Source organism: Dryobates pubescens, chromosome 21, assembly GCF_014839835.1.
Source record: "Dryobates pubescens isolate bDryPub1 chromosome 21, bDryPub1.pri, whole genome shotgun sequence".
Taxonomy (NCBI): domain Eukaryota; kingdom Metazoa; phylum Chordata; class Aves; order Piciformes; family Picidae; genus Dryobates; species Dryobates pubescens.
The window spans coordinates 538,205-562,962 of record NC_071632.1 but is presented as its reverse complement, the minus strand read 5'-3'; the positions used below and the strand labels follow the sequence as shown (position 1 = coordinate 562,962).

The 24,758-nt window shown below is 47.3% G+C and overlaps 1 protein-coding gene across 1 annotated transcript in view; it reads right to left on the bottom strand.

The window, feature by feature from the left end:
* Nucleotides 1-24,758, bottom strand: part of ST8SIA6 (ST8 alpha-N-acetyl-neuraminide alpha-2,8-sialyltransferase 6) — a 44,112-nt gene that overhangs the window by 6,268 nt on the left and 13,086 nt on the right. The window contains exons 4-7 of the mRNA XM_054171383.1: nt 19,809-19,895; nt 7,455-7,599; nt 3,153-3,265; nt 1,407-1,499 (exon numbers count right to left, since the gene is read on the bottom strand). Coding sequence (XP_054027358.1) covers nt 1,407-1,499; nt 3,153-3,265; nt 7,455-7,599; nt 19,809-19,895 — 438 coding nt within the window. The remainder of the gene's footprint in view (nt 1-1,406; nt 1,500-3,152; nt 3,266-7,454; nt 7,600-19,808; nt 19,896-24,758) is intronic.

The following is a 24,758-nucleotide window of genomic DNA, read 5'->3' as shown; positions in this document are numbered from 1 at the left end:
AGATCTCTGTTCTTCCTCTGCTAGAAACTTGAACATCTCAGTCTCCTCTTGTGTCCCTTTCCAGCCCTGCCACTGTCAGGTGCAGGGTAGCTCAGCTCCCCTGGTACCTCTTTTCTCCAAGAGACTTCACCTACTTTGTACACCGGACAGTTCAAAAGCTGATTAAGCTTAGCAATACTACCATCAGAGTAGCCCAGCATCCAAACTCAGAGAGAGAAGGTACAGTGAATACAGTCAGGACAGCTCTTCTGAGAGAGAAGCAAAGTCAGTTCTGTTAAATGCTGCTAAGTTGCTTCAAAAACATTTCAGTGCTTTCTGGATATTTAAACAACTAATTAATCTCAGTTCTAAAGTCCTCTCATAATCTCATTTCATCCTCACACAGGTTTAGCTCCTATTTCCTTCAGTGTAACTCCTGTTAACCCTGGGGTGGCTTCATTGGGCTAACAACCGAGCGCAGCTTTGGCACAATGCTTTGATCAAGCCCAGGCAAATCAGGTATCAGGGCAGTAGCCACCAAGGATGCTGAGTCCCTGGACAAAGTTTTCCTTCCTCATATTCTTGTGCAGACCCACCAAGAGCTAAATCTATTTTTGTGGAAGCAATAATTCATCTTCATTTAAACCAAAAAGGACTGGGCAAGCATCAGGGAGTTAGTACTCAGTGCAATACATCAAGTTCTGCCCTTGAATCAGTGACCAATGCCTGAGCCTTTTCCATGCTCACTGCACTTTTCCCTTCTTGCTTTGAAGGAAAAAAAAACCAAACCAAAACTTTGTCTGATGTTGTGTCTTTGACAAATACAAATATGACAGACAGCAAGAGACTGTAAAATCAGTGTGCAGTAAACAAGATACCACCACAGCCCTTTTCCTAGCCAAGCCTCAGCTTTGCTGAAAACGAAGTGTGAGCAGCTTCCATCCTGCCCTCTGGATTGCAGAGGGCCTCCATTCAAGAAACAACCTTCACCCAAACAGCCTCAGCTTCAGTCTAACCCTGCTCTCCCTCAGCTTCAAACCATTCCCCCTTGTCCTGTCTCTAAACACCCTCAGGAGAAGTCCCTCTGCAGCCTTCCTGGATGATCCCTTCAGATACTGGAAGCCAGTTGGAAGGCCACACCAAAGTCTTGATGATCTTTGAGGTCTCTTCCAACCTTGGTGAATCTGTGCTTCTTCTCTTCTCCAGGCTGAACACCCCAGCTCCCTCATCCTGTCCTCACAGCAGAGGAGCTCCAGCCCAGATTCCCATTAAGACTGGCACATATTTTACAGAGGAGTTATGGCTTAATGAAGTAATCTGCATGCTCTGCTCTCTGTGCTGCGACCCCAATGGATTTCCAACAAAATCTAAAGGATGTCAAATGACTGCCCACTCCTGCACAGCAACAGCTTTGCAGTGGTACTTACTTCTGAGCTATGATACTTGGATTAACAGTCACGAGGCTTGTTTTATTGCCAACATCCTTGCTGATGCTTCCTGTGGTTGGGGGGAGGTTACACCTGCAATCGAGAAACATTCAGTTAAGCAGCTGTGCAGCACAAATGCTTTCTGGCTATTGTTTGCAAATTCCTCTCTCGGCACTGACACTTTCACATCAGCTCCCAGGGATCCCCAACCACTTTATAAATATTAAATAAAGTTTACAGCACTTCTGGTAAAAAATCTGTAATCTACTGTGCAGGTGGTTAAAATAGGGCACAGAGAGCTCATTTTCATAAATCAGCTGACAAAGCAGAAGCAAGGAGCCAGTCTCTGGATGCCCTGTGTGAGCTGCTAGGAGCCCCTGCCCCTCTTGCCCAGGCAATGCCTTTCTGCTCTACCAATGGCACAACTTTGCCCAGGCAGTGCTTCCTCTGACAGGCAAAGAAAGCATTTCTTAAAGTCAGTCACTCACTAAGTTTAGCATCTCAGTGTGCAGATTTCCCATTTGGTTATCTAACTGGAAACAACAACAAAAAGTCAGCCCAGTGTTAGTGAGAAGTGGGAAAGCAACCAAAATCTAGTGATCAGACATCACTGAGAGGAGAACCTTTGCTCAGTTACTCTGTTCCCTTGCAGGAACCACAAAGTGTGGGTCATGTACTGAAAGTCCAAATGACACTCTGAGCACACCTGGTTTTCTCCACCGTCTATAGAGGGAGCTGAAAAAACAACTTCGGTGAGCTGTCTGATTGTCTGGATGGGAGGCAAATATCGTGGCAGGTCAAAAACTGCCTTAGTTAATCACTCTGAGGCTGCAGAAGCTCTTTGTTAAGGTAAACATGTGACATTTAACAACAGTGTTTCTTCTTTCAGTTCCAGGGCTTTCCTTTATTCTCTGCTCTTGATTAAAACCCAACCAAACAAAAAGAAGTTCCTTCTCCTAAAGGACGTTAAGGGAACAGAAATGTCAGGGTCTTGGACAATCATGTTTCACACCACTGACAAAGAGTCTTTGTGCCCTGGGTTCATCCAGGATAGGGTTGAGATATTGTTAATATTTTTTTTCTTTAATATTTTTGGGTTTTTTTTGGTAAGATCTCACCTGCAGTGCTGTGTCCGTCTATGGGACCCCCAACACAAGAGAGACATGGACCTGATGGATTGGGTCCAGAGGAGGCCACAAAGATGATCAGAGGGCTGGAGAACCTCTGCTGTGGGGACAGGCTGGGAGAGTTGGGGCTGTTCAGCCTGGAGAAGAGAAGGCTCCAGGGAGACCTCAGAGCAGCCTTCCAGTACCTGAAGAGGACCTACAGGAAGGCTGGGGAGGGACTGTTCCGAAGGGCTGTGTGGATAGGCTGAGGGGCAATGGTTTGAAACTGGAGCAGGGCAGAGTTAGGTTGGACACCAGGAGGAAGTTCTGCGCAGTGAGGGTGGTGAGACACTGGAACAGGCTGCCCAGGGCTGTGGTTGAGGCCCCATCCCTGGAGACATCCAAGATCAGACTGGATATGTTCCTGGGCAGCCTGCTCTAGCTGGAGATGTCCCTGCTGCCTGCAAGAGTGTTGGACAAGATGGCTTTTGAGGGTCTCTTCCAACCCAATGCAATCTGTGAATCTGAATTTTCTTCACAAGAAGCTGGGAGCAGCCCCAGCCAGGACAGCCAGCTGTGCCAGCCCGCGGGGTGTTGCACACCCCCTGCACACACTTCAGGAAGAGGAAGCAGCTCTCACCTGAACACAAAGTCGGAGCGATCGATCTCCGCTCCGCAGCCGGAATTCTTCAGAATGCCTCCATTGCCAACCACAGCACAGGTCTTGAAGGGATGCACTGAAAGAGGAGAGGACTGCAAACAGAGACACACAGCCAGTGCCTTAGAAGTGTTTTGATTGTTTCACTGTGTCTTTAGTCAACTGGCCTTGCAGGTTTAACCCAGCAAATCCCAACAAAAGCATTCACCACCTAGCAGACATTGCTGCCAGGCCTGGACAGCTAAGAGCCAAAACCAGGTACCAGCAGACTGAGAAGTGCTCCTTCTGTCAGCAGGACTTTAGGAGAACACCACTGGATTGTTAAGACTGAATGAGATTCTTTTAAATACACAAAAATTATCTAGTAGTGGACTGAACCCTTGACAAGCTGAGGAGCTGCCAGGTACTGAAGGCAGTTTCTGTGCACTCATGTTCCCTTGCACTGCAGCAGACCAGAGGCTGTCATTGACTTATCAGCTAAGAGAAGGTAACTGCTGGAATGCTCCTTGCCTGGTCACCACACACACTGGGTGGAAAGGAATGAATTCTGACCCTGCCCTGCTGAGACCCCACCTCCAATATTGCCTCCAGTTCTGGTATCCCCAGCAGAAGGAGGACACAGAGCTGTTGGAGTGAGTCCAAAGGAGGCCACAAAGATGATCCAAGGGCTGGAGCAGCTCTGCTACGAGGACAGGCTGAGGGAGCTGGGGGTGTTCAGCCTGGAGAAGACTCCAGGGGGATCTTAGAGCTGCCTTCCAGTACTTGAAAGGATCTTACAGGAAGGCTGCAGAGGGACTTTTCCTGAGGGTGTCTGGAGACAGGACAAGGGGGAATGGTTTGTAGCTGAGGCACAGCAGGGTTAGACTGGAGCTGAGGAAGAAGTTCTTCAGTACCAGGGTACTGAGACAGGTTGCTGTGATGAGTTATGCCCATCCTGAAAGCAGGGCGGGGAGGGCTTGTGAGAGCCTTGCCCTTCCCGTGCAGGGTTTTCCCCCTGGGAAACTGAGTTAGTCCCTTCCACTCCCCCTCCCTGTCCAGCAAGCCTATAAAAAGGAAGACACTGCAGCCATTTGGCCTCTTTTGCTTCTGCCTTGCCTGGATGAGAGGACTGAGTCACTGCTGGCTCCCTGCTTCTCTGCCATGTGGTCAGGCCTGGTCTTTTCTCCTTGCTGCATCTTCAAAGGACTGTTGGTTTTGTGTATATATATATATATGTATGTATATATATATTCTCCCTATCCTTACCCTTGCGAACCCTTCCTGTTATTGTTATCTACACACACACAGAGAGTTTAAAGAAACTTTTACCTATCTACTCCCAAACCAGCTCCAAATTATTTCTTGGTAGATTTACCTCCTCCTTTTTTTTCCTCATCCCCCTTTCTTTCCTTTTTATTTTTGGGTGTTTTTTTTTTTGTTAGAGGAGAGGGAGGGGGAAGCAGGGGAGGGATTCTCAGTCTTGCTCCCCATCTGAGCTCTTAAATCCCAGTTAAGGCTCAAACTACCACAGTTGCCCAGGGAGGCTGTGGATGCCTCCTGCCTACAGGTGCTCAAGGCCAGGCTGGATGAGGCCTTGAGCAGCTGAGTCTAGTTGAGAGGTGTCCCTGACCATGCTGGGGAGGTTGGAGGAGATGAGCTCTGAGCTCCTTTCCAAGCTGAGCCATTCTGTGATTCTATGAATTCAGGGGAACCTGAGTATGCCATAAAGGATAATCACATGCCCTGGCATCACTGCTGGTGAGTGCAGTGCCAGGCTGCAGAGATTACTGAAAGTGGCTGCTTGGCTCTCTACTCCTCCTCTTGACAGAGACTTGTCCTGCAGTGGGATGCTGAGTGGAGTTCAGCGCGTCCACTTGCGACCCAGCATGGATCCCCACCTACCAAATCAATATAAACCTGTGGCTTTTTCAGTTGGCTGCTGTCACAGGGGCTCAGAAACACCTTCTGTACCTTGTTCAGCCTCTCCTGCTGTGGCAGCACTGACATTCAACGCTGAGGCAACAGCTGGGCTGCTTTAACTGCAGAAACTGACCCCCCTTGTAAACATAGAATACATAGAATACACAGAATAAACCAGGTTGGAAGAGACCTTCAAGATCATCAAGCCCAACCCATCAACCAATCAAACACCACCCAAACAACTAACCCATGGCACCAAGCACCCCATCAAGTCTCCTCCTGAACACCTCCAGTGATGGCGACTCCACCACCTCCCCAGGCAGCCCATTCCAATGTGCAATCACTCTTTCTGTATAGAACTTCTTCCTAACATCTGCTGCAGCGAAGGTTTTAGTGCTTCACAGCAGCACAGGAAACACCTAGGCTCACGGCAGCAGGGAGCTCCTAAATCGAGAATGCCTGACGGGTGTAAGAGGGCTCCTAGGTCCTTTTGAGAAACTGAGGGCATTTCTGTGCCCCTTTCTGACTCTTTCCAGAGACTGTATGTCTGTTCTAAGCCCTGAGCTACTAAGGCTGATTCCTTTGCACAGCCTGTGTTTCTGGCTGCCCAGTGGGCAGCAAAGCTGCTGCTTTGGGAGGAATCATAGAAATACAGGATCACAGAACCATCTGGATTGGAAGGGACCTTCAAGATCATCTAGTCCAACCCTTCTGCCATAGGCAGGGACATCTCCCCCTAGACCACGTTGCCCAAGGCCCCCATCCAACCTGGTTTTCAACAGGGAGGAAGCATCCACAACCTCCTTTGAAGAATGATGAGGAACAATGAGGAATGTCCTCATGAGGATAAGGAGTTTGGGCTTGTTTACTTTGGAGACTAGGAAGCTGAAGGGTGACCTCATTGCTTTCTAAAGCTTTTTGAGGAGGGAAAAAGGAGAGGCAGGTCCCTGGTATCCAGTAATAAGATTTATGGGAGTGGCTCATAGCTGTGCCAGGGGAGTTTTAGAGTAAATAAATTAGGAAGCATGATCCTACAGAGAGGATGGCTGAACACTGGAATAGGATTCTAAGAGAGGTGGTTGATGCCCCAATTGTTTAAGAGGCATTTGGGCAATGCCCTTAACAACATGCTTTAGCTTTTGGTCAGCTCTGAACTGATCAGGCAGATATCATTGCATGTCCTTTCCAACTGGAATAATAGAATCATAGAATGCTAGGGGCTGGAAAGGACCTGCAGAGATCATAGAGTCCAACCCCCCTGCCAAAAACAGGATCACCCAGGGCATGTCACACAGGAACACATCCAGGCAGGTTTTGAAGATCTCTAAAGAAGGAGACTCCACAACCTTTCTGGGCAGCCTGCTCCAGGGCTCCAGCACCCTCACAGTAACAAAGTTGTTTCTCATGCTGAGATGGAACTTCCTGTGATTGAGTTTATATCCATTGCCCCTCGTCCTACCACTGGGTATCACTGACAAGAGCCTGGCTCCATCCTCCTGACAGCCACCCTTCCAGACAGTTATAGACATTGATAAGGTCTCCTCTCAGCTTTCTCTTCTCACAGTTCCACGTCTCTTGCAAGAGAGATGTTGCTGCCCCTTTATCATTCTCGTAGCCTCTATTGAACTCACTCCAGTAGTTCCCTGTCCCTCCTGAACTGGGGAGTCTAGAACTGGACACAATATTCCAGATGTGGTCTAACCAGGGCTGAGTAGAGGGGGAGAAGAACCTGCTGGCCACATTATTCTTAATGCACCCAAGTATCCCGTTGGCCTTCTTGGCCATCCAGGCACACTACTGTCCCATGGAGAACTTCTTATCAACCACTCTATTCCTATTCCTTTTCCTATTCCTATTTCTATTCCTATTCCTATTCCTATTCCTGTTGTTTTATATTCTATTGCTATTCTGACAGGTTGGACTTGATGATCTGAGGTCTCTTCCAACCTTGGTGATTCTGTGATTCTATTCAGGTTTCCCACCAAGAAGCTTTCATAAGTCATATGCCCAGGCCTGCAGTTGAAAAGGCTGGGGAATGTGAGGAATATGAACTACTGTTACAGACTGAAATGCATTTGAAAATGGGGATATGAAAAGCAAGGCAAACATGTTCAGAGGCCTGACTCACTAACTCAGCTGACTGGCAGGCCAGGCTACAACCTGTGTTTTGTAGCAACTCTACCCAACAGTCTGATCTACAATACCCTGGCTGCAGATGTTCCACCACCACAGGAAGGCGAGGAAGGAAGGAAGCTAATAGAAAGATCTTACAAGGGGAATGAAGAAGTGCATCCAGGGGGTTCCTTCCAGAGGAATCAAACAGAGCATCTCCCAAAACATGTATGATACTGCAATTAGAGTAATAGGTAAAGATAAAATTCTTACCACAGGCAGCATCTTAAAAATGTCCTCGGTAATGAGAATGGTCTTTTTACTGTCCACTTCATAACTCATGTTACTTCCCAGGGGGGTGTTGTTTTGAGAAGCAATAAAATTGTGAACTGCATCACAGCAGGAAGCTAATTCTGACCTGCAAAAAACCCAAACAAAACCTGCTCAAAGACTGGCAAGTAAGCAGGGGAGCGGTGGCAGAGAAGGAGTTGAATGAAAACCAGTCCTAATTAACTAAGCAACAAATGGCTTACATGAGCCCTCCATAAATGTCATTTCCCTCCACTTGCTTTGCAGAGCAAGTCCATTTTCACAGCAAATGTTCAGAAACTAATCAGACCAAGAACTGATTTTCATATCCTGCTTTTTTTCTTTTGCTCTGCCTCTCTCATTCAGAGAAAGTTGTAACCAGTCTTCTCATTATTAATTGCTAAGGTTATTATAGACACCCTGAGAGACTTCAGTCCCCAAAGAATTATTTCAATGAGTGACTGTAAAAAAAGTAGAAGGCAGAAGAAAGAAAAATCCCAGGAGATGAAAGAAGCAGTGATGGGAAGTACTGGCTTAGTGAACAGCTAGATGGTTGCAAGCCAGTTCATTAACAATGAGTCCTGCAACTGTTCAGCACAGCCTTTCCTGAGCAGCTATCAAAGATGTCAAACAGATTATATCACAGCTTGCAAATAACGAGGTTGGATTTCTTTGTGGTAGGCACAGACAGCCTAGCTGCTCCTTGGAACATCTAGCAGGAGTCCTTACATAGATAAGAGTGTAAGGGATTCAAACTTCTTGTAGGAGTGCAGGCTATCACCCAGCTTACAATGCCTGTTAGCCCCAAACTAATACAAAGAATGTGTGTAAATAAACCCAGGATGTGTGCAACTGCCCTGCGCTACTAACAGTGACATGAAAACTCCACCAGAGCCAAAAGGCTCCAGTTCATTTTGCTATAGGGAACAATGTTCTCTCTGTTGCCACCGCAGCTGATTTTCAGACTGTAAGGCTGAAATATTCATGGCCAGCTATTCTCTCTCAATTGGTAAGACAGGGTTGCCTCATTAGGTGACATACTAAGAGAACTGCTCACCTCTCTGAGCACAAGAAGCATTGCTGACAGAACTGTGGGGGATTTGGAAGAATATAAGACAGCAGGGAAATTGTAGCAAATCCTGGCCTGACACTGAAGGAAATAAAAATAAACATTTACAGTTACAGCAAGAGGAATAGGAAGATTTTACTTCATGGGATGACAGAATTATATAATTATTTAGGTTGGAAAACTCCAACCACTAACCCAGCACTGCCAAGTCCACCACTAAACCATGTCCCAGCCATGTCCCATTTCATACTTCAGCGCACACGGTAAACCAGGCCGTTGGAGCTGGTTAAACAGTACAGGCCACATTGTGGCTGCCTCTGATTAGGTAAGGCACAAGTAAGAGGACTTGCTTCAACAATGTACACAGAGTAAATATTCTAATAATTATACCAATTATTTCTGATGAAGCTGAAGAATAATCTAACACCTGGGAAAAGCCAAAGGCTGTGGTTCCTGGAAGACAGAGAAGAGAATGAACAAATCTGGGATAACTCCCACTCTCACTTCTCTTCAAATAATGGTCAAAATGGAGAAGAAAATGTTTGGGAAGGTTGCTTCAGTCTTGGTTTGTTTTTTTTTTTTTCCATAATATAAATTTTATTTTATATTTATTTAATTTCATAAAATACCAGAGGAAAAAGCACCAGTGAAGTCGTCACGGGGCTTGGTGGTGTGGGATTCGCCCCTTTAGAATACTGAGCTCCGAAACTCCTCAAAGACAATGTTTCCAGATGTGCAAGGAATGCTGGCACAGCTGTGAACCAACCATAGCACAAGGGTTTCCAGGGAATGCTAACAGGCAGCATGACTGCTGAAGAGAAGCAGCAGGGCTGGGATTCCCACAGGCCACATCCAGCTCTGCTCCTGGACACAGCGATCCACACCGCCTTGCTCAAAGCCTTCGGGGGCATGTGGGGCTGTGCTCAATGACAACCTTCATTTGCTTCCAACTGAGCTGGGCTGGCAAATTTAATGTTGGGGGAGATTTTCAACCCACCACATACCCAGTCACCAGTTCTGTCCCCCAGGGCTCACTACTGGGGCCTGTCCTCTTTCATGTCTTTATCAATGATCTGGGGCAGGGCGTCGTGGCAACCTCAGTAAGTTTGCAGATGGCACCAAGCTGGGTGGCTGTGTCCATCTGCTAGAGGGCAGGGAAGCTTTAGAGGGGGATCTGGGCAGGTGAGACATATGAGCCAAGGCTCAGTGGACGAAGTTCAATAAGTATCAGGTCCTGCATCTGGGTCACAACAACCCCATTGGGAGCTCCAGACCTGGGGATGTGTGGCTTGAAAGCTGCAGCTGGGAGAGGGACCTGGGGGTGTTGGGTGGCAGTCACTGAGCATGAGGCAGCAGTGCCCAGGGGGCCAAGAAAGCCAAAGGCATCCTGGCCTGGGTCAGAAGCAGGGTGGGCAGTGGGCCAGGGAGGGGATCATCCCTCTGTGCTCAGCACTGGGGAGGCCACCCCTGGAGGGCTGTGTTCAGCTCTGGGCCCTCCCTGCAGGAAGGACACTGAGGGGCTGGAGCCTGTGCAGAGCAGGGCAGGCAGGCTGGAGAAGGGCCTGGAGCCCCTGGGCTAGAGGAGGGGCTGAGGCAGCTGGGGGTGTTGAGGCTGGAGAAGAGGAGGCTGAGGGAGACCTCCTTGCTCTCTGCAGCTCCCTGCAGGGAGGTTGCAGTGAGGAGGGGACAGCCTCTGCTCCTTGGTGTCAGGGGACAGGAGCAGAGGCAATGGTTGCAAGCTGCCCCAGGGGAGGTTCAGGCTGGCTGCTAGGAAATCTTTCTTGCCTGGAAGGGTTCTGAGGCCTTGGAATGTTGTGCCCAGGGCAGTGCTGGAGTCCCCATCCCTGGAGGTGTTGAAGCAGTGTGTGGAGCTGGTGCTTAGGGCCATGGTTTGGTGCTGAGCCTGCAGTGCTGGGTGGGGGTTGGATTGGGTGAGCCTGGAGGTCTCTTCCAACCTGATGTGTTCTGTGAGGCTGTGATTCTGTGAATTGAGGTGGAAGGAAGTGAAATGTGGATGGGGATAGGCACTGCAGATTTATCACAATATGCAAACATCATTCTAAATAGTAGATGCTCAACTGTCCTCTGAGGCCACGGTGGGGAGAGTGAAGAAAATCCTCTATTAAGAGGATTACAGAAAGCCTGAGTTCAGCATTAGGAAGCAGATTGAAACAGGCCACTGAGGGAATATGGAACATTTCAGTGACTGGAGAGTTTAACAGATATCTGCCCAGACTTCTTCCAGGAACAGACTGAGGCCATGTGCTTCTATGTCACTTTTTACAAAAACTTGTGCAAGTGAATGCCTGTAAGAAATGAGCCCTGTGGCAAAGCACTTCCCCAGGATCCACCCCAGCACGGGCACAGCTCGGCGGATCTTCAGTTATGCAACACAGAAACACCCCACAAAAGAGTCAGACTAGCAAATATTTGAAGCTGTCACTCCTGTAAGCCTGCTCTATGTGCTTCCCAGCACAGTTTCTAGTATTATTTGATTAAAGGGTAAAGCACTCTGTGCATTACTAACGACCAGGAAAAGTCAATGCTTGGCTAGTTTCTTGTTTTAACAGTTCACCTAAGCTTGGGTATTTGTAACCAGAGAATCAGAGAATTGCTTTGGTTGGAAAAGTCCTTGAAGATCATCCAATCCAACCATTCTCTGACTCTGCCAAGGCTGGTGCTAAACCATGTCCCTCAGCACCACATTTCTGCATTCTTTGAACTCCTCAGGGCATGGGGATTCAACCACCTCCCAGGGCAACCTGTGCCAGTGCTTGAGACCCTTTCAGGGAAGAATTTTCTTCTAATGTCCAAACTAAACTTTCCCTAGGACAACTATAGGTCATTTCCTCTCATCCTATCACTTGTTACTAAGAAGAAGAGATTGATCCTCATGTCACTCCAACCTCCTTTGAGGGAGTTGTGGAGAGCCAGAAGGTTTCTCCTCAAGCCTCCCTTTCTGCAGACTAAACACCCCACGTTCCCTCAGTCACTACTCTCCAGACCTTTCACAGCTTTGTTGTCCTCCTCTGGAAAGTGTCTTTCTTGGAGTGAGGGTCCTGAAACTGCACCCAGTCCTCAAGCTGTGGCCTCACAAGGGCTGAGTACTAAGATCACTTTTCTGGTCCTGCTGGTCACACTATTCCTGAGCCAGGCCAGGCTGCCTCTGGCTTTCTCAGCCCCCTGGGCAAACCTCCGGCTGGCGTTCAGCTGGCTGGTGAATCGTTAGTGCCTGTGAGTTGCTGTACTGCACACTGGAAAACCAGGCTCTTGTCAGCCACAGCCAATGGCATCCAAGTGCACTGAGGCAGATTTCACCAGTTCAGAAAGGAGGGGTTACCTCTGCTCCCTGAATCAGAACGTCCTTAAGGGGAACGCCATACTGACGACCCCTGAGCTGTCTGTAAATGAAGTAGCATCAGAAATAGCTAAGACAACGAAAACCATCAGGCTTGAATCTGAAATTAAGGCTCAATATGTAAAAAGTGTAATAAAATTTTCAGACTAAAGACTATTTAAAGAGCCTGCCGTGAAGACATTGATTAAAGCAGTCTGATCCAAAATGAGGTTCCTCCAGCCTTTAGGAAGGTGAAGTCTGCAGAGCCAATTAACAGATCCAATCATTTCTCCAAACTGACACCAATTACTATCTATCCACCCAGGCATTTTCTCTTTGGAAACAGAAATATATCTCTGAACATATACTCCATGTGGATCTGTGAAAGCTACCCAGCAAATGCACTCTTCCATCACACTGCAATCTCAGAACTCTGCATATCTGCTTTGATTCTGGCAGGGAAGATGTCAGAGTACAGTGGAACTATCGATCGGCTCAGTGTTGGGAAAGCTATTGATGATGTGGTACTGGGAGCTTATGTAAGCATGAATTGACCATGCAGGGTGTTTTATTTGTGTTTCAACTGTGGCTCACTGCAGCACACAGATTGTTAAGCAATGCTCTTATATATGTTAAAGTTTGGCACACCACAAATTAAACTCTTCAAGAAGCAGGAGGGCAAGGAAGCTGTGAAGGGCCTGGAGAATAAATCTTGTGAGGAGACACTGAAGGAGCTGGGGATGGTGAGTTTGGAGAAGAGGAGGCTGAGGGGAGGCCTCATGGCTGTCTACAGCTACCTGAAAGGACATTGTGGAAAGGTTGGTGCTGATCTCTTCTCACAGACAATCAGTGACAGAACAAGAGGGAATGGCTTCAAGATGCAGCAGGGCAGGGTTAGACTGGACAGTAGGAAACATTTGTTCCCAGCAAGAGTGGTCAGAGATTGGCACAGGCTGCCCAGGGAGGTGGTGGAGTCCCCAAGCCTAGAGGTGTTTAGAGGTCATTTGGATGTGGTGCTTGGGGATATGGTTTAGGGGTGAACCTTGCAGAGTAGGGTCAGTGGTTGGAACTGGTGATCCCAAGGATCTTTTCCTACCTGAAGGATTCTGTGGTTCTAGGAAGGAGTGGGATTTTATAATCTGCAGGAATGTTTAACATACACTTTTCAAAAGAGAGATTGAAGTGAGAAGAGGGTAATAGAGGTCAAGTGGGATAAAAAGCAGGAAAGGAAATACAGGACTGGGAAAATGGGTTGGTCTTTTAACTGCTCTTTTCAAGAGCCAGAGTTCTTTTTTAAAGTAGTGAAAGAAAGTTAAGAGTAGTTTGGAGCAGTGGGCCAGCTAAACTGCAGAGTAACATCAGGGGGGTTTCAGTTGTTTCACACCTGGGTATTGCCTTCTCCCTCCCGTGTCAGATGCGAGCCCCACTGGTCAGGAAGGGTATTTCCGTGGGGAGAGGCCTGGTATCCACAGCTCACACAGGGCTGGCATCACTCCTGAAGAACCGCTGCGTGTCTTTGCCTGGCTTCAAACTCAGCAAGACAGCCCAGAAACACACTGCCCAGAGGCTCCTCTGATAAACACAGCATCTGCTGAGCCTTTCTCTGGGTCCTCCTTCTCTGCCAGTGATTTCCAGGGCTGCAGCAGCTGTTTGTTAGCTTCCAGCAAAATCAGAGTTGCAACAGTTTGGCAAATCTCCCAATATTTGCCACCATGAATGAGAATAAATCAAGCTTAGAAGTCTGTAAAGCAAAGAGGTGTGGAGGTGTAAAAAAACATTACAGCTTGCATCCAATTGAGCTCTGTAATTTGTTGCACTAATGAAACATTTCTTTTAAGTGGAAACCCTTTGAAGAATACTAATACAATAATTAATATTCAGGTTACCTAGGGAACCTGACACTACTGACTGTAGCTGGAAAAGCCTCTGCAGAGTAAGCTACCCAGCATGGCTGTTTTATAGAGCTTGAAGAATGATGCTTCCAAGTAGCTATGAGATTATTTCCTCTCCCTTTCCAAGGTTCTACTGATCCTCTCTTACAAGCACGAAATCTGAGGATGTGCTTTGTCTAAAATAGGTAGAGCTGATGTAAATCTGAAAAGGGAGGAAGAATTCAGGTGGGTTTAGAAACAAAGGGATAATGTGGAGATGCTCAATGGCAGTAGAGCCATAAAGAAATAAAAAGCAAGCAAGAGAAGCAGAATTGAATTTCAGAACAGAAAGGTCTGGATAAAAAATACTTCAATAGTTCTCCACATGTCAGGAGCAGTAAACATTTGTGGTGGGTTGAGAGAGAAGGCCCAGCTTCCCCTCCCCCACTAAGTAGGAATAAGAAGACCACAGCTAACTCAGCCGGTGGAGCAAAAGGAACGCTGTATTTACAAAGCAATGTGAGAGGCAGGGATTTCTGTACACAAATATACAGTAGTTACAATACATGCAGAAATATGCAGCAAAGAAAAAAACAGGAACAAGACCCCCAGAAGAAAGGGGTTACCCCTGTACTCCCTTCACCCCCCTACCTCCCTTCTTCCCCAAAGAGGGTTAGAAAGAGAGAAGGCAGTTATAAGAAAAGAAGAATTTTAGTAGCAAGAAATATTAGTGCTGGGTTAATGCTTATCTGTTATCTGTGGCCCTTCTGGCAAAATGCCCAGAAGCAGACAGGCTGGAAAGGGAGAGCGAAGAGGAACCGAACTGAGGAAAGTTCCAGCTGCACTAAAACTTACAGCTACATTCTACCAATCTACCAAGGAAATTCGTTTAGAGTATCAATATTTACAAACCATTCAGCCAGAGTGTCCTAGCACTGTCCCTTTCTTAAAGGCACAGCCTCAACAGTCACAACATTGCAGAAGACTTTCCCTAACTCACTGTTAGGAAGCTGCTACTTACAACACTTCTGGTGTAGGCACGTCACCTTGCTGGCTTCTGCTGGAAAGTTAGATTAAACCTCTTTAGCAGTGGCTGACAAACGTTACAGTGGGGCACAATAAATCTTCACCAGGCTGTAAGAGCTATGAACCAACCGCTTGCACTTCCTCTGAGGGCAGCCGAAATCCAGCAATGTTGATGTCAGCATCAGAGATACTCAAATAAGTGAAGGGTTGGGAGACTGGTTACCCAGCAGAGGCTGCACAAAAACCAGCTAGAGAAGAGTCACTGTGGATATGGCAGGTGTTAAAGAGAACATCACAGCTTGTATTTGCCTCATGTTTTTTCTTGCCTTTGAGAGAGGCATGGGTAAGCACCATCTAGAGCCACTGGCCACTGCCAGATAGCAATCAAGCCAAGTGTGTGAGACTGCACAACAGAGAAGCTTCAGAGGAAGCCACTTGGAAAGGACAAGGGCAGCTCTCTGGCCACAAACAGACACATTTTTCACAGCTGTATGGCAATCCTGCACTCTGCTTGTGGCTTGTGCCACACGTGGCTGTCAGCTGCAACTCCTTTGCTCAGGACAGAGACAAAGTATTCCTTTCCTGCATCCCACTCCTAATTCATATTCTTTCATTTGGCCTGCATCTGCTGGGGATGTGGCTGACAAAGAACTGATGTGTGCTCATTGGCACACAGCGCTGTCTTCTAGGAATATAAGCATTAGATCACACATTCCTTCACTTCACTACCAGTACAATGGCAGACAACAGCAAAAGCTCCAAAGGGAAACACTGGGAAACCTCTCTGAGAAATTCACTACCCCAACAGATGGGCAAACAAGGAGAGAAATCAGGCAGCTTCTCTGTGGTGGAGTCAGCAGGCAGACTTCTGGTGGCACAGGCAGGTGAGGAATACAACACAGGCAGCCTCCAGATCTCCTTCTGAAGCTGGCTAGCTGCATTACCCAGCCCCTGCTTCCAGCCCCTCAGAGACTCCTTCCCTCTCCTGAAAAATGAGTGTCTTTATCTACCTGATAAAGGAGGTTTTTAGAACAGGGTAATATTTGTCTCACATGATTATTATGCATTACTGACACTAGGCACAGCTAGGAAAAGGAAGAGGTGCACTGCCAAGGGATTATTTGTGCATTTATTTCACCACATTTCTAGAAGCTTTGCTACCACAGAGCTTGCTCAGTGCATCATTTATCACCTGGTGTCCTTGCAAAACTAGTTCCCACTCTTTTGCTTAAGTCTGCTAACTACATTTGGAAGTGATGTGAGCACAGAAGGTGCACAGATTCAGTCAGGGAATTTTATAATTAATTTGGGTTTCTCTCTTTTAAAAAACAAAATTATTATTATTATTATTATTATTATTATTATTATTATTATTATTATTATTATTACTATTATTATTATTATTATCATCATCATCATCATAATTATTATCATTATTATCATTATCATTATCATTATTATTATCATTATTATTATTATTATTATTATTTAAAGCCTCTGTTGACCAACTGCCTTGAAAGTCTCCAGCCTGGTCTGGGAGCAAGAACAACTGTAATATTTTAATATCCTCTTTCCAGAAAAGAGGCAGGAGCTTGAGAGACTGGAAACAGGAAGAAAAGGCTTACACAACAGCACACTCCTTTTGCAAAATCATCACCTGCAACAGCCTACACCCCAGCAGCAGCCTTTGGTCACATCCATGGAGATTCTGGATGACATCAAAGCACATCAAATTGCATAGAGACAGAAGAATACACAATGCTGACATCAGACCTGCAGCATGGGCTGTGACCACGTGAACTGTCCTGTACTGCCAGTCTGGATGTTAAAATACAGTGACAGCCTAACAGCACAGCCTTTGAATGTCAAGTAACTAGAATCATAGAACCATAGAATGGTCTGGGTTGGAAAGGACCTCCAAAGGTCATCCAGTCCAACGCCCCTACAATCAGCAGGGACATCCTCCCACTAGATCAGATTGCCCAAAGCCCTGTTGAGCCTCACCTTGAACCTGTTCCAGTGCTCTACCACCCTCATGGTGCAGAACTTGTTCCTCACGTCTAATCTAAATCTGCTCTGCTCTGCTCTAGTTTGTTTTGTTGTTTTGGGTTTTTAACAGAATACAGAATCAATACAGGATCACAGAATTCACCAGGTTGGAAAAGACCTTTGAGATCATGGAGTCCAACCTATCACCCAACATCATCTAATTAACTAAACCATGGCACCAAGTGCCTCATCCAGTCTTATTTTAAACAGCTCCAGTGACAGTGACTCCACCACCTCCCTGGGCAGCACATTCCAATGGCCAGTCTCTCTTGCTGGGAAGAATTTCTTCCTAACATCCAGCCTAAACCTCCCCTGGTGCAGCTTGAGACTGTGTCCTCTTGTTCTGGTGCTGGTTGCCTGGGGGAAGAGAGACCAACCTCCACCTGGCTACAACCTCCCTTCAGGTAGTTGTAGAGAGCAAGAAGGTCTTCTCTGAGCCTCCTCTTCTCCAGGCTAAACACCCCCAGTTCCCTCAGCCTCTCCTCATAGGGCTGTGCTTCAGATCCCTCTCCAGCTTTTTTGCCCTTCTCTGGACACATTTGAGCCATTGCCCCAGTCCTGTCCCTGCAGGCCTTTGCAAACAGTCTCTCTGCAGCCTTCTTGCAGCCCCATCAGGTACTGGAAGGCTGCTATTAAGTCTCCCTGGAGCCTTCCCTTCTCCAGGCTGAACACCCCCAGCTCCCTCAGCCTGTCCTTGCAGCAGAGCTGCTCCAACCCCCTGAGCCTTTTTGTTTCCCTCCTCTGGACCTGCTCCATCAGCTCCATGTCCTTCCTTTGTTGAGCACCCCAAAGCTGGAAACAGCCCTGCAAGTGAGGTCTCCCCAGAGCAGAGCAGAGGGGCAGGATCCCCTCTCTCCATCTCTGGCCACAGTGCTTTGGATGCAGCCTAGGCTGCCCTTGGCCTTCTGTGCTGCAAGCTCACACTGCCTGCTCCTGCCCAGCTGCCCCACCAGCACCTCCAAGTCCTTTTCCTCAGGGCTGTTCTCAATCTCATCATCCCCCAGCCTGTATTGATAGTGAGGGTTGTTCTGGCCCAGGTGCACAACCCTGCACTTGTGAGAGTCTGCCCAGCTTGTGCTGAACCATGGGTTTCAGATTTTTTCCGCTTGGTACTGGAGCTCAGCTAAAGCCAGCAAGCTCCCCCTCAGTGTGCACACAGCCCCCAGCTCCTCGCTGGCTTCCTGCACGTCCAAGTTTTCACTTTTGAACACTTCACTGCTCTGCTGACCCATCTGACTACTTACAACCCACACTCCTTGCCGGAAGGCAGACTCAAGGGAACTGTAAGCATCTTGTAGCTAATGTCCAGCAGCCTCATATGACAGTTTAGACAGAAGGTATCACATTTGATTGTCATAGGCCTAGAAGATGCAGAAAACGTTTGCTCGATGGAAAGGAGACTGTAGAAGCAATAAATTAAGAAGTCCAGCTGGAATGAGGAGTGGTTACTTTGCCACTGACTCATGCACCTACAACAGCAGCAGAAGTGGCAGACTGTGGGTCAGGTGCAGCTGGGCCATTCAGAAGGAAGAGAAAGCAGTTTGGCAAACAAAAGGCTGGCTGAAGGGCAAGAGAAAGCAGCTGCACCTCCTGTCAGTTCTGTAGAAGACACCTGCTTGTTCTGAAACAGAACCTCTGTGCACAGCTAAAACCTGCCTGAGTTAAACTTGAGTTTGTGAAATCTCCTGCCTCGGCTTGGCAAGATAGCATCATTCAGGGATGATACACAGCAAACACACGCACCTGTGTGGCACACAAAGCTTTACAGCCTCCTCCCAAACTGCTTCTTCCAAGGGTATCATGCTGAGCATGCCAATATTAAGTTTGCCATGCTAGGTAACTCCAAAGAGTGGAAGGCAACTCTGTTTATTTCTAATGACCATGACAGAACTTTAGTTCTGGTCCATGTAATAACGTCATTCAGGAGAGTTTTGCCCTTAGAGAAGAGAAGGTTGGCAGAGTGAAGCTGTTCCTTAAAATCAGCACCATGCATTTCCAGGTGAGAGTGGAAGCTTTTCAGGGATCCCTGTCCCTCAGGAGCATGTACTTGGGTGCCAGCCCTGGCGAGGACAGACCTGATGCCATGCTGATGTGCTCAGGGGCTGTGCCGTGCAGCATCACACCTAATGAGCACCTTGGGCACTTCTGCCACAGAAGTGACCATCTTGGGCTAACAGATGTGCTGCTTCATTGCACAGTCTTTTACCAGAGTGCCCCTTCAGATGGACAGAATGTTTTGTCAGGAATATTTGATTCCTTTCTACTATGACTAGTTAGCTTTTCACTACTGTGCAAATAGGTGTAATAACTTCATTTCTGGGGCTCTTTCATCCCAACCAGTTTGTGTAGCTCAATTCAAATACTGCATTGAAGCAAGCCTGGAGAGGGCAATGAAGCTGGTGATGGGGCTGGAGAACAGGTCTGCTGAGGAGTGGCTGAGGAAACTGGGGTTATTTAGTCTAGAGAAGTGGAGGCTGAAGGGACACCTCATTGTTCTCTACAACTCCCGAAAGGGGGCTGGAGTCATTTGGGGATTGGTCTCCCTAGTAACAGGTGACAGGATGTGGAAACGTCTCCAGGTTGCACCAGGGAAGCTTTAGGGAGGAGATTTGAATTTCTTCTGTCAAACGGTTCTCAAGCACTGGCACAGGCTGCCCAGAGAGGGGGTTGAATCTCCACCCCTGGAGGTGTTTCAAGGAGGCAGAGATGTGGTGCTTAGGGCCACGGGTTAGCACCAGCCTTGGCAAAGGTAGAGAAAGGTTGGACTCAATGATCTTGAGGGTCTTTTCCAACCTAAATTCTATTCTATGATTCTATTAATAAACAAGAGCCCAAGCAGCACAGGATGAACAGAAATGCATGCTGCAAATGCCATCTAAAAGCAAGGCAAAGAGAAGACCCCAATTTGTGGTCTGTCAGACACAGCTAGGGTCAACAGGTTTTCTACATGAGACAACAAAAATTACCTGAACTTTGTAGATTCTTCTGGTCTCCTCATCCAGGTGCAGTTCTGCAGTTTCGTGACTATGTGCAGGTAATAATCTTCTGAATACCTAAAAAAGGCAACACCATCAAACAGCAGGATTTGTGTCTGTGTATATTTAGAAACAAGCTCTGAAACACTCAAACCACGCATGTATTACTAATAATGTGCATGCTGCATATGTCAGAGGCTGCTCTCAGAACTCTACCACCTATTGTATTTTTGTAATTTGTACCAGTGCTATCCTCATTTAATTAGCACAACCTATGAGACCTCTCTTAACAGTGATGCCCTAAAGGGCTGCTCAGGAACGTTCCAAAGGACACTGGTTTCCAACTTCAGTATTTGACCCTAAGTATCTTCAAGTTATCAGAAATCATCTCAAGTGCAAAAGTCCAAAATAACACCAAAAGCTCTTTCTTTGAATGTACTTGGAAATGTCTTGACGTGTGGTTCTTGTAAGCCAAGGTGAAACACCACACTTTTTCTCCCCCTATTTATAGAGTCCCCAAAGCTCAACTCAATCATCTGAGACTACAAATCAGTATTTACAAATGCTAAGTTTCTCTTCAAATTATCTCATAAATAAAACAATCTGTTGGTTTACATCAACCAGCACCTTGGTTCCTTTGGCACATGGAACCAAAGAGCTTTTGGATCCTTAACCTTTCAAGAGATTTTAAACCTTTTCAAGAGATTTAAATTCATGAGACCACACCTAGAGTCCCGTGTCCAGCTCTGAAGCCCACAGCACAAGAAGGACACAGAAGTGTTGGAGCAGCTCCAGAGGAGGCCACAAAGATGATCAGAGGGCTGGAGAACCTCTGCTGTGGGACAGGCTGAGACAGTTGGGGCTGTTTAGCCTGGAGAAGAGAAGGCTCCAGGAAGACCTTAGAACTGCCTTCCAGTACCCTGAAGGGGGCTACAAGATGAGCTAGGGAGGGACTTCTGACAAGGGCTGTGAGTGACATGGAGAGGGGCAATGGCTTTGAGCTGGGAGAAGCTGGATTTAGATTAGACAGCAGGAGATTCTTCATGAGGGTGGTGAGGCACTGGAACAGGTTGCCCAGAGAAGCTACGGAGGCTCCAGGTCCTGAAGCAGTGAAAGCCAGGCTGGCCCATGGCAGGTGCTTGGAACTACAAGATCTCCAACCCAAACCGTTCTTGGATTCTGTCCACATGTGAAAAACTTCAGAACATGTGAAGTCAAAAAAAAAAAGAAAGATTTCTTCCTTTAGAGGTTCATTGTTAATACTCCTGCCATTGGTGCTTGCATCCTCATACAGGTTTGTTTAAAATGGTAGCTGCCTTGCAAGGAGGACTGGAAGAATGGGAAGAGAGGATACACAGATGAAGGGACTGGAGGATCTGTCTGATGAGCAAAGACTGAGAGCCCTGGGGCTGTTTAGTCTGGAGAGGAGAAGGCTGAGAGGGAATCTGATCAATGTCTACAAATATCTGAGGGCTGGGTGTCAGGATGAAGGAGTCAGGCTCTGCTCAGTGGTGCCCAGTGACAGGACAAGGAACAACAGGTACAGGCTGGAAACCAGAGGTTCCACCTCAACATGAGGAGAAACACTGGTGTGAGGCTGCTGGAGGCCTGGAGCAGGCTGCCCAGAGAGGTTGTGGAGTCTCCTTCTCTGGAGCCTTTGAAAACCTGCCTGCATGTATTCCTGTTGAGACCTGCCCTGGGTGATCCTGCTCTGGCAGGGGATTTGGACTTGATCTCTGGAGGTCCCTTCCAACTCCTACCACTCTGTGATTCCAGGAGAGCCATGAGATGGTATTTTGATGGCCTTCTGGACTAATTCCATTGGAAAACTGAGTCCCCAGTGCTCCTTTAAAGCTGGAAATACTAAAACAGGCTTTCTGAGAGGAAAACAAAGCTTTCTCAACTGTAAACCCAGCTGCAGCAAATCCCAGAGCATTACTCTGAGTCTTTAAAAACATTAATCTCTGGGAGTATTGCCTGTATTGAAGTGGAGTTTGTTTCCTGGAAGCCTTGTATGGGTGTGAGCAGATGTGGTGGCCACCTTGCCAGGCTGCTGCTGGGAGCTGCTGTTCCCCAGCATCTGGGGCCCTCCAACACAAGGAGGACATGGGACCTGCTGAAGCTGGTCCAGAGGTGGGCCATAAAAAACCATCAGAGGGCTGGAGAACCTCTGCTGTAGCTACATAGGGACAGGCTGGGAGAGTTGGGGCTGTTCAGCCTGGAGAAGAGAAGGCTCCAGGTAGACCTTAGAGATGCATTTCAGTATCTGAAGGGACAGTGGCTTGAAACTGGAGCAGGGGATATTTATGCTGGACATGAAGAGGAAGTTCTGCACACTGAGGGTGGTGAGACACTAGAACAGGTTGCCTTGGGATGTGGTTGAGGCTCCATCCCTGGAGACATTCAAGAACAGATTTGGTGTGGCCCTGGGCAGCCTGATCTAGTTGGAAGTGCCCCTGCTGACTGCAGGGGGGTTGGACAAGATGACTTTTGAGGGTTCTTTCCAACCCTCTGCTGCCTGTGGCACTGGCCTGGCTGAGATGAGTTGTGACAGCCTTGAAATGGGCTCTGTGCTTTGGGAAGCCACAGGAGGAGTGAAACTGGCTGCCCAGGGTGGCCAGAGGTGGTGTTCTGCCTTGTGAAGATCTGCAAGTGGTGCTTATGGGATGAGCTCCAAGCAGGAATGACTCCATCCAGCAGACAACAGTGGCATGGCAGCTGTATTCCTGCCCTGGCATGGGTGTTGTCCTCAGGGTGCAGCTTGTGTTCTACAGCTGCAACAAGTTTCTGGTAGTGAGTGCCTGTGTTTCTTATGAGACCTCAGAATGAGCATCATGGGCTTTATTCTCCTAACCAAATGTTTCCCAGGAACTTACTAATGACTAGTCAGGATCTTACTAATAACTTGTCAGTTTGTGCAATTTCTTCCTGATGTGATGGTAATTTTGATCTTATCAATGTCTTTAGGCTGGAATTTGCCTTTTTCTGTATTGTTTTTCCTCCTGGATAATGATAGCCTGAGGAATTGTTCATGACCTCTTAGCCTATTAATTTTTATCTTTTTACACTAAGATCCAGCATCTTAAGAGTTATTTATTGCTTAGCCTTAGGGGGAAAAAAAATCCCCTAGCTGAGTGATTCGACATCAACATAGGCTATTTCAGTCCTGTGCTTGTATCCCAGCCTCCCCACACATGCTCCTTGCCCTGCACTTGCTGGTGCTGACACTTGCCTGACCTCGTGGTGAGCCAATTTAGGGAGCAGCTTCAGCAAGAAAGCAGTTCCATTTGCTCTGGCTGCTGCTCCCAGCCTGCTAATACAATTCACCAGCAGGCAGCTGCCAAAATAGGAAGTTCCTGTTCCCAGTCTCTCTGCTCCTGTCATTCCTTGCTGATACTGGCTGTGGTGTTGGATGGAAGCTCTCCTCCTCTGCTTTAAAGCACTGAAGAAAATGTATCTCTGGCCTGGCCCCCTTTATCCTGACCCCCACCCCTCAGATATTGATAGGCATTGATCAGATCCCCTCTCAGCGTTCTCTTCTCCAGACTAAACAGCCCCAGGGCTCTCAGTCTTTCTTCACAGTAGAGATGTTTCAGTCCCTTCATCATAGCTCTGTTGGACTCTCTTGAACTGGGGAGCCCACACTGGACAAAGTATTGCAGGTGTGGTCTCAACAGGGCAGAGCTGAGGTGGGGGAACCTCCCTCAACCTGCAGGACACACTCTTATTAAAGCACCCCAGGAGGCCTTCAGCCCTCTTGGCCACAAGGACATATTGCTGGCCCATGGACACTTCTCTTCTGCACTGTTCCATGTTCACAGGCTAGGCCAATACCTATATTCCCACTGGCAGCCAGGAGCTTGCAGCAGATATTCATTGATCCTAAAAAGGATTTTATTAAAGAAGTTCAGGTAAGCAGAACTATAAAACTACAGGGACAATAAGCAGAGTGCTGAGGACAGTGACTCACATTTTGTCCTGGCTTTGCCTGCCTTCTGCACCACAACCATCACAACAACTTGCTGTTGTAGAAACCCTTACCTATACGAGCCCTGCCAACAATACCTGGAAGGTTTAGGGGTTTAACTAGAGTGCTTCTACACTCACTGCAGTGGCTAAGGTGGAATTACTGTCAAGGCACTGACAAAGCACAAGTGTCTTCTCATTTTTGGCAGATATGTAAAGAACAATAGCAAGGACAGAAGTGTTGAGATAGTAGGGAGACGACATGCAAAGTACCAGAACAAGGGGACAGATGCAGCCTCATTGGTGACTTGCTAAATCTAAACACCTACTTGAAAAAACCTATTTGAATTAGAAGGAAATTTGAGCAGCAGGACTGAAAAAAGGGAGATATTCCTCCTTGGCAGCTTATGCTGAAGAAAGAAACAAATAAAAAGAAAAACAACAACAAGAAATGCAAGAGCAAAGAAGGATCCCTTTGGCCTCTGGACACTTTAATACTACCAGAACAGCTATTACTTTTTAAAGCGTGTGCACGGGGCTTGCTCTGGAATAAGAATGGCAAACTACCAGCAAAACTCAGGCATGTGCTGCTGGTGGTAAAGAGCTGCTTCCCACTTACACAGCAATCTTTTTTACCATCAAATCATTTGACAAGCTTTAAAGCAGTACTCTTTGCCCTTTCTGCCAGCTGAAGAGGCAAGAGTGACCAGAACGTCCCTGCAAGTCTAGACTTGCAATACAAAGCATTTATATTGCATGCCCGTGGGTCACATATTGGAAAAGCAACAGACCCCTGTAGGATCAGGGATCACTGACTGCCTCAGGAACAGGCAATGAGTTTCAATATTCATGACTCAAAGAAAGCCCTTGCTCCATTGTTCCAAGCACCAGTTTCTCTTTCTACCTGCCCAGTTCATCTTCTGCCTTGGCCATTGGTGCTTCTCAGCACGGACTAAAGGTCTGGTACTTTGTAAG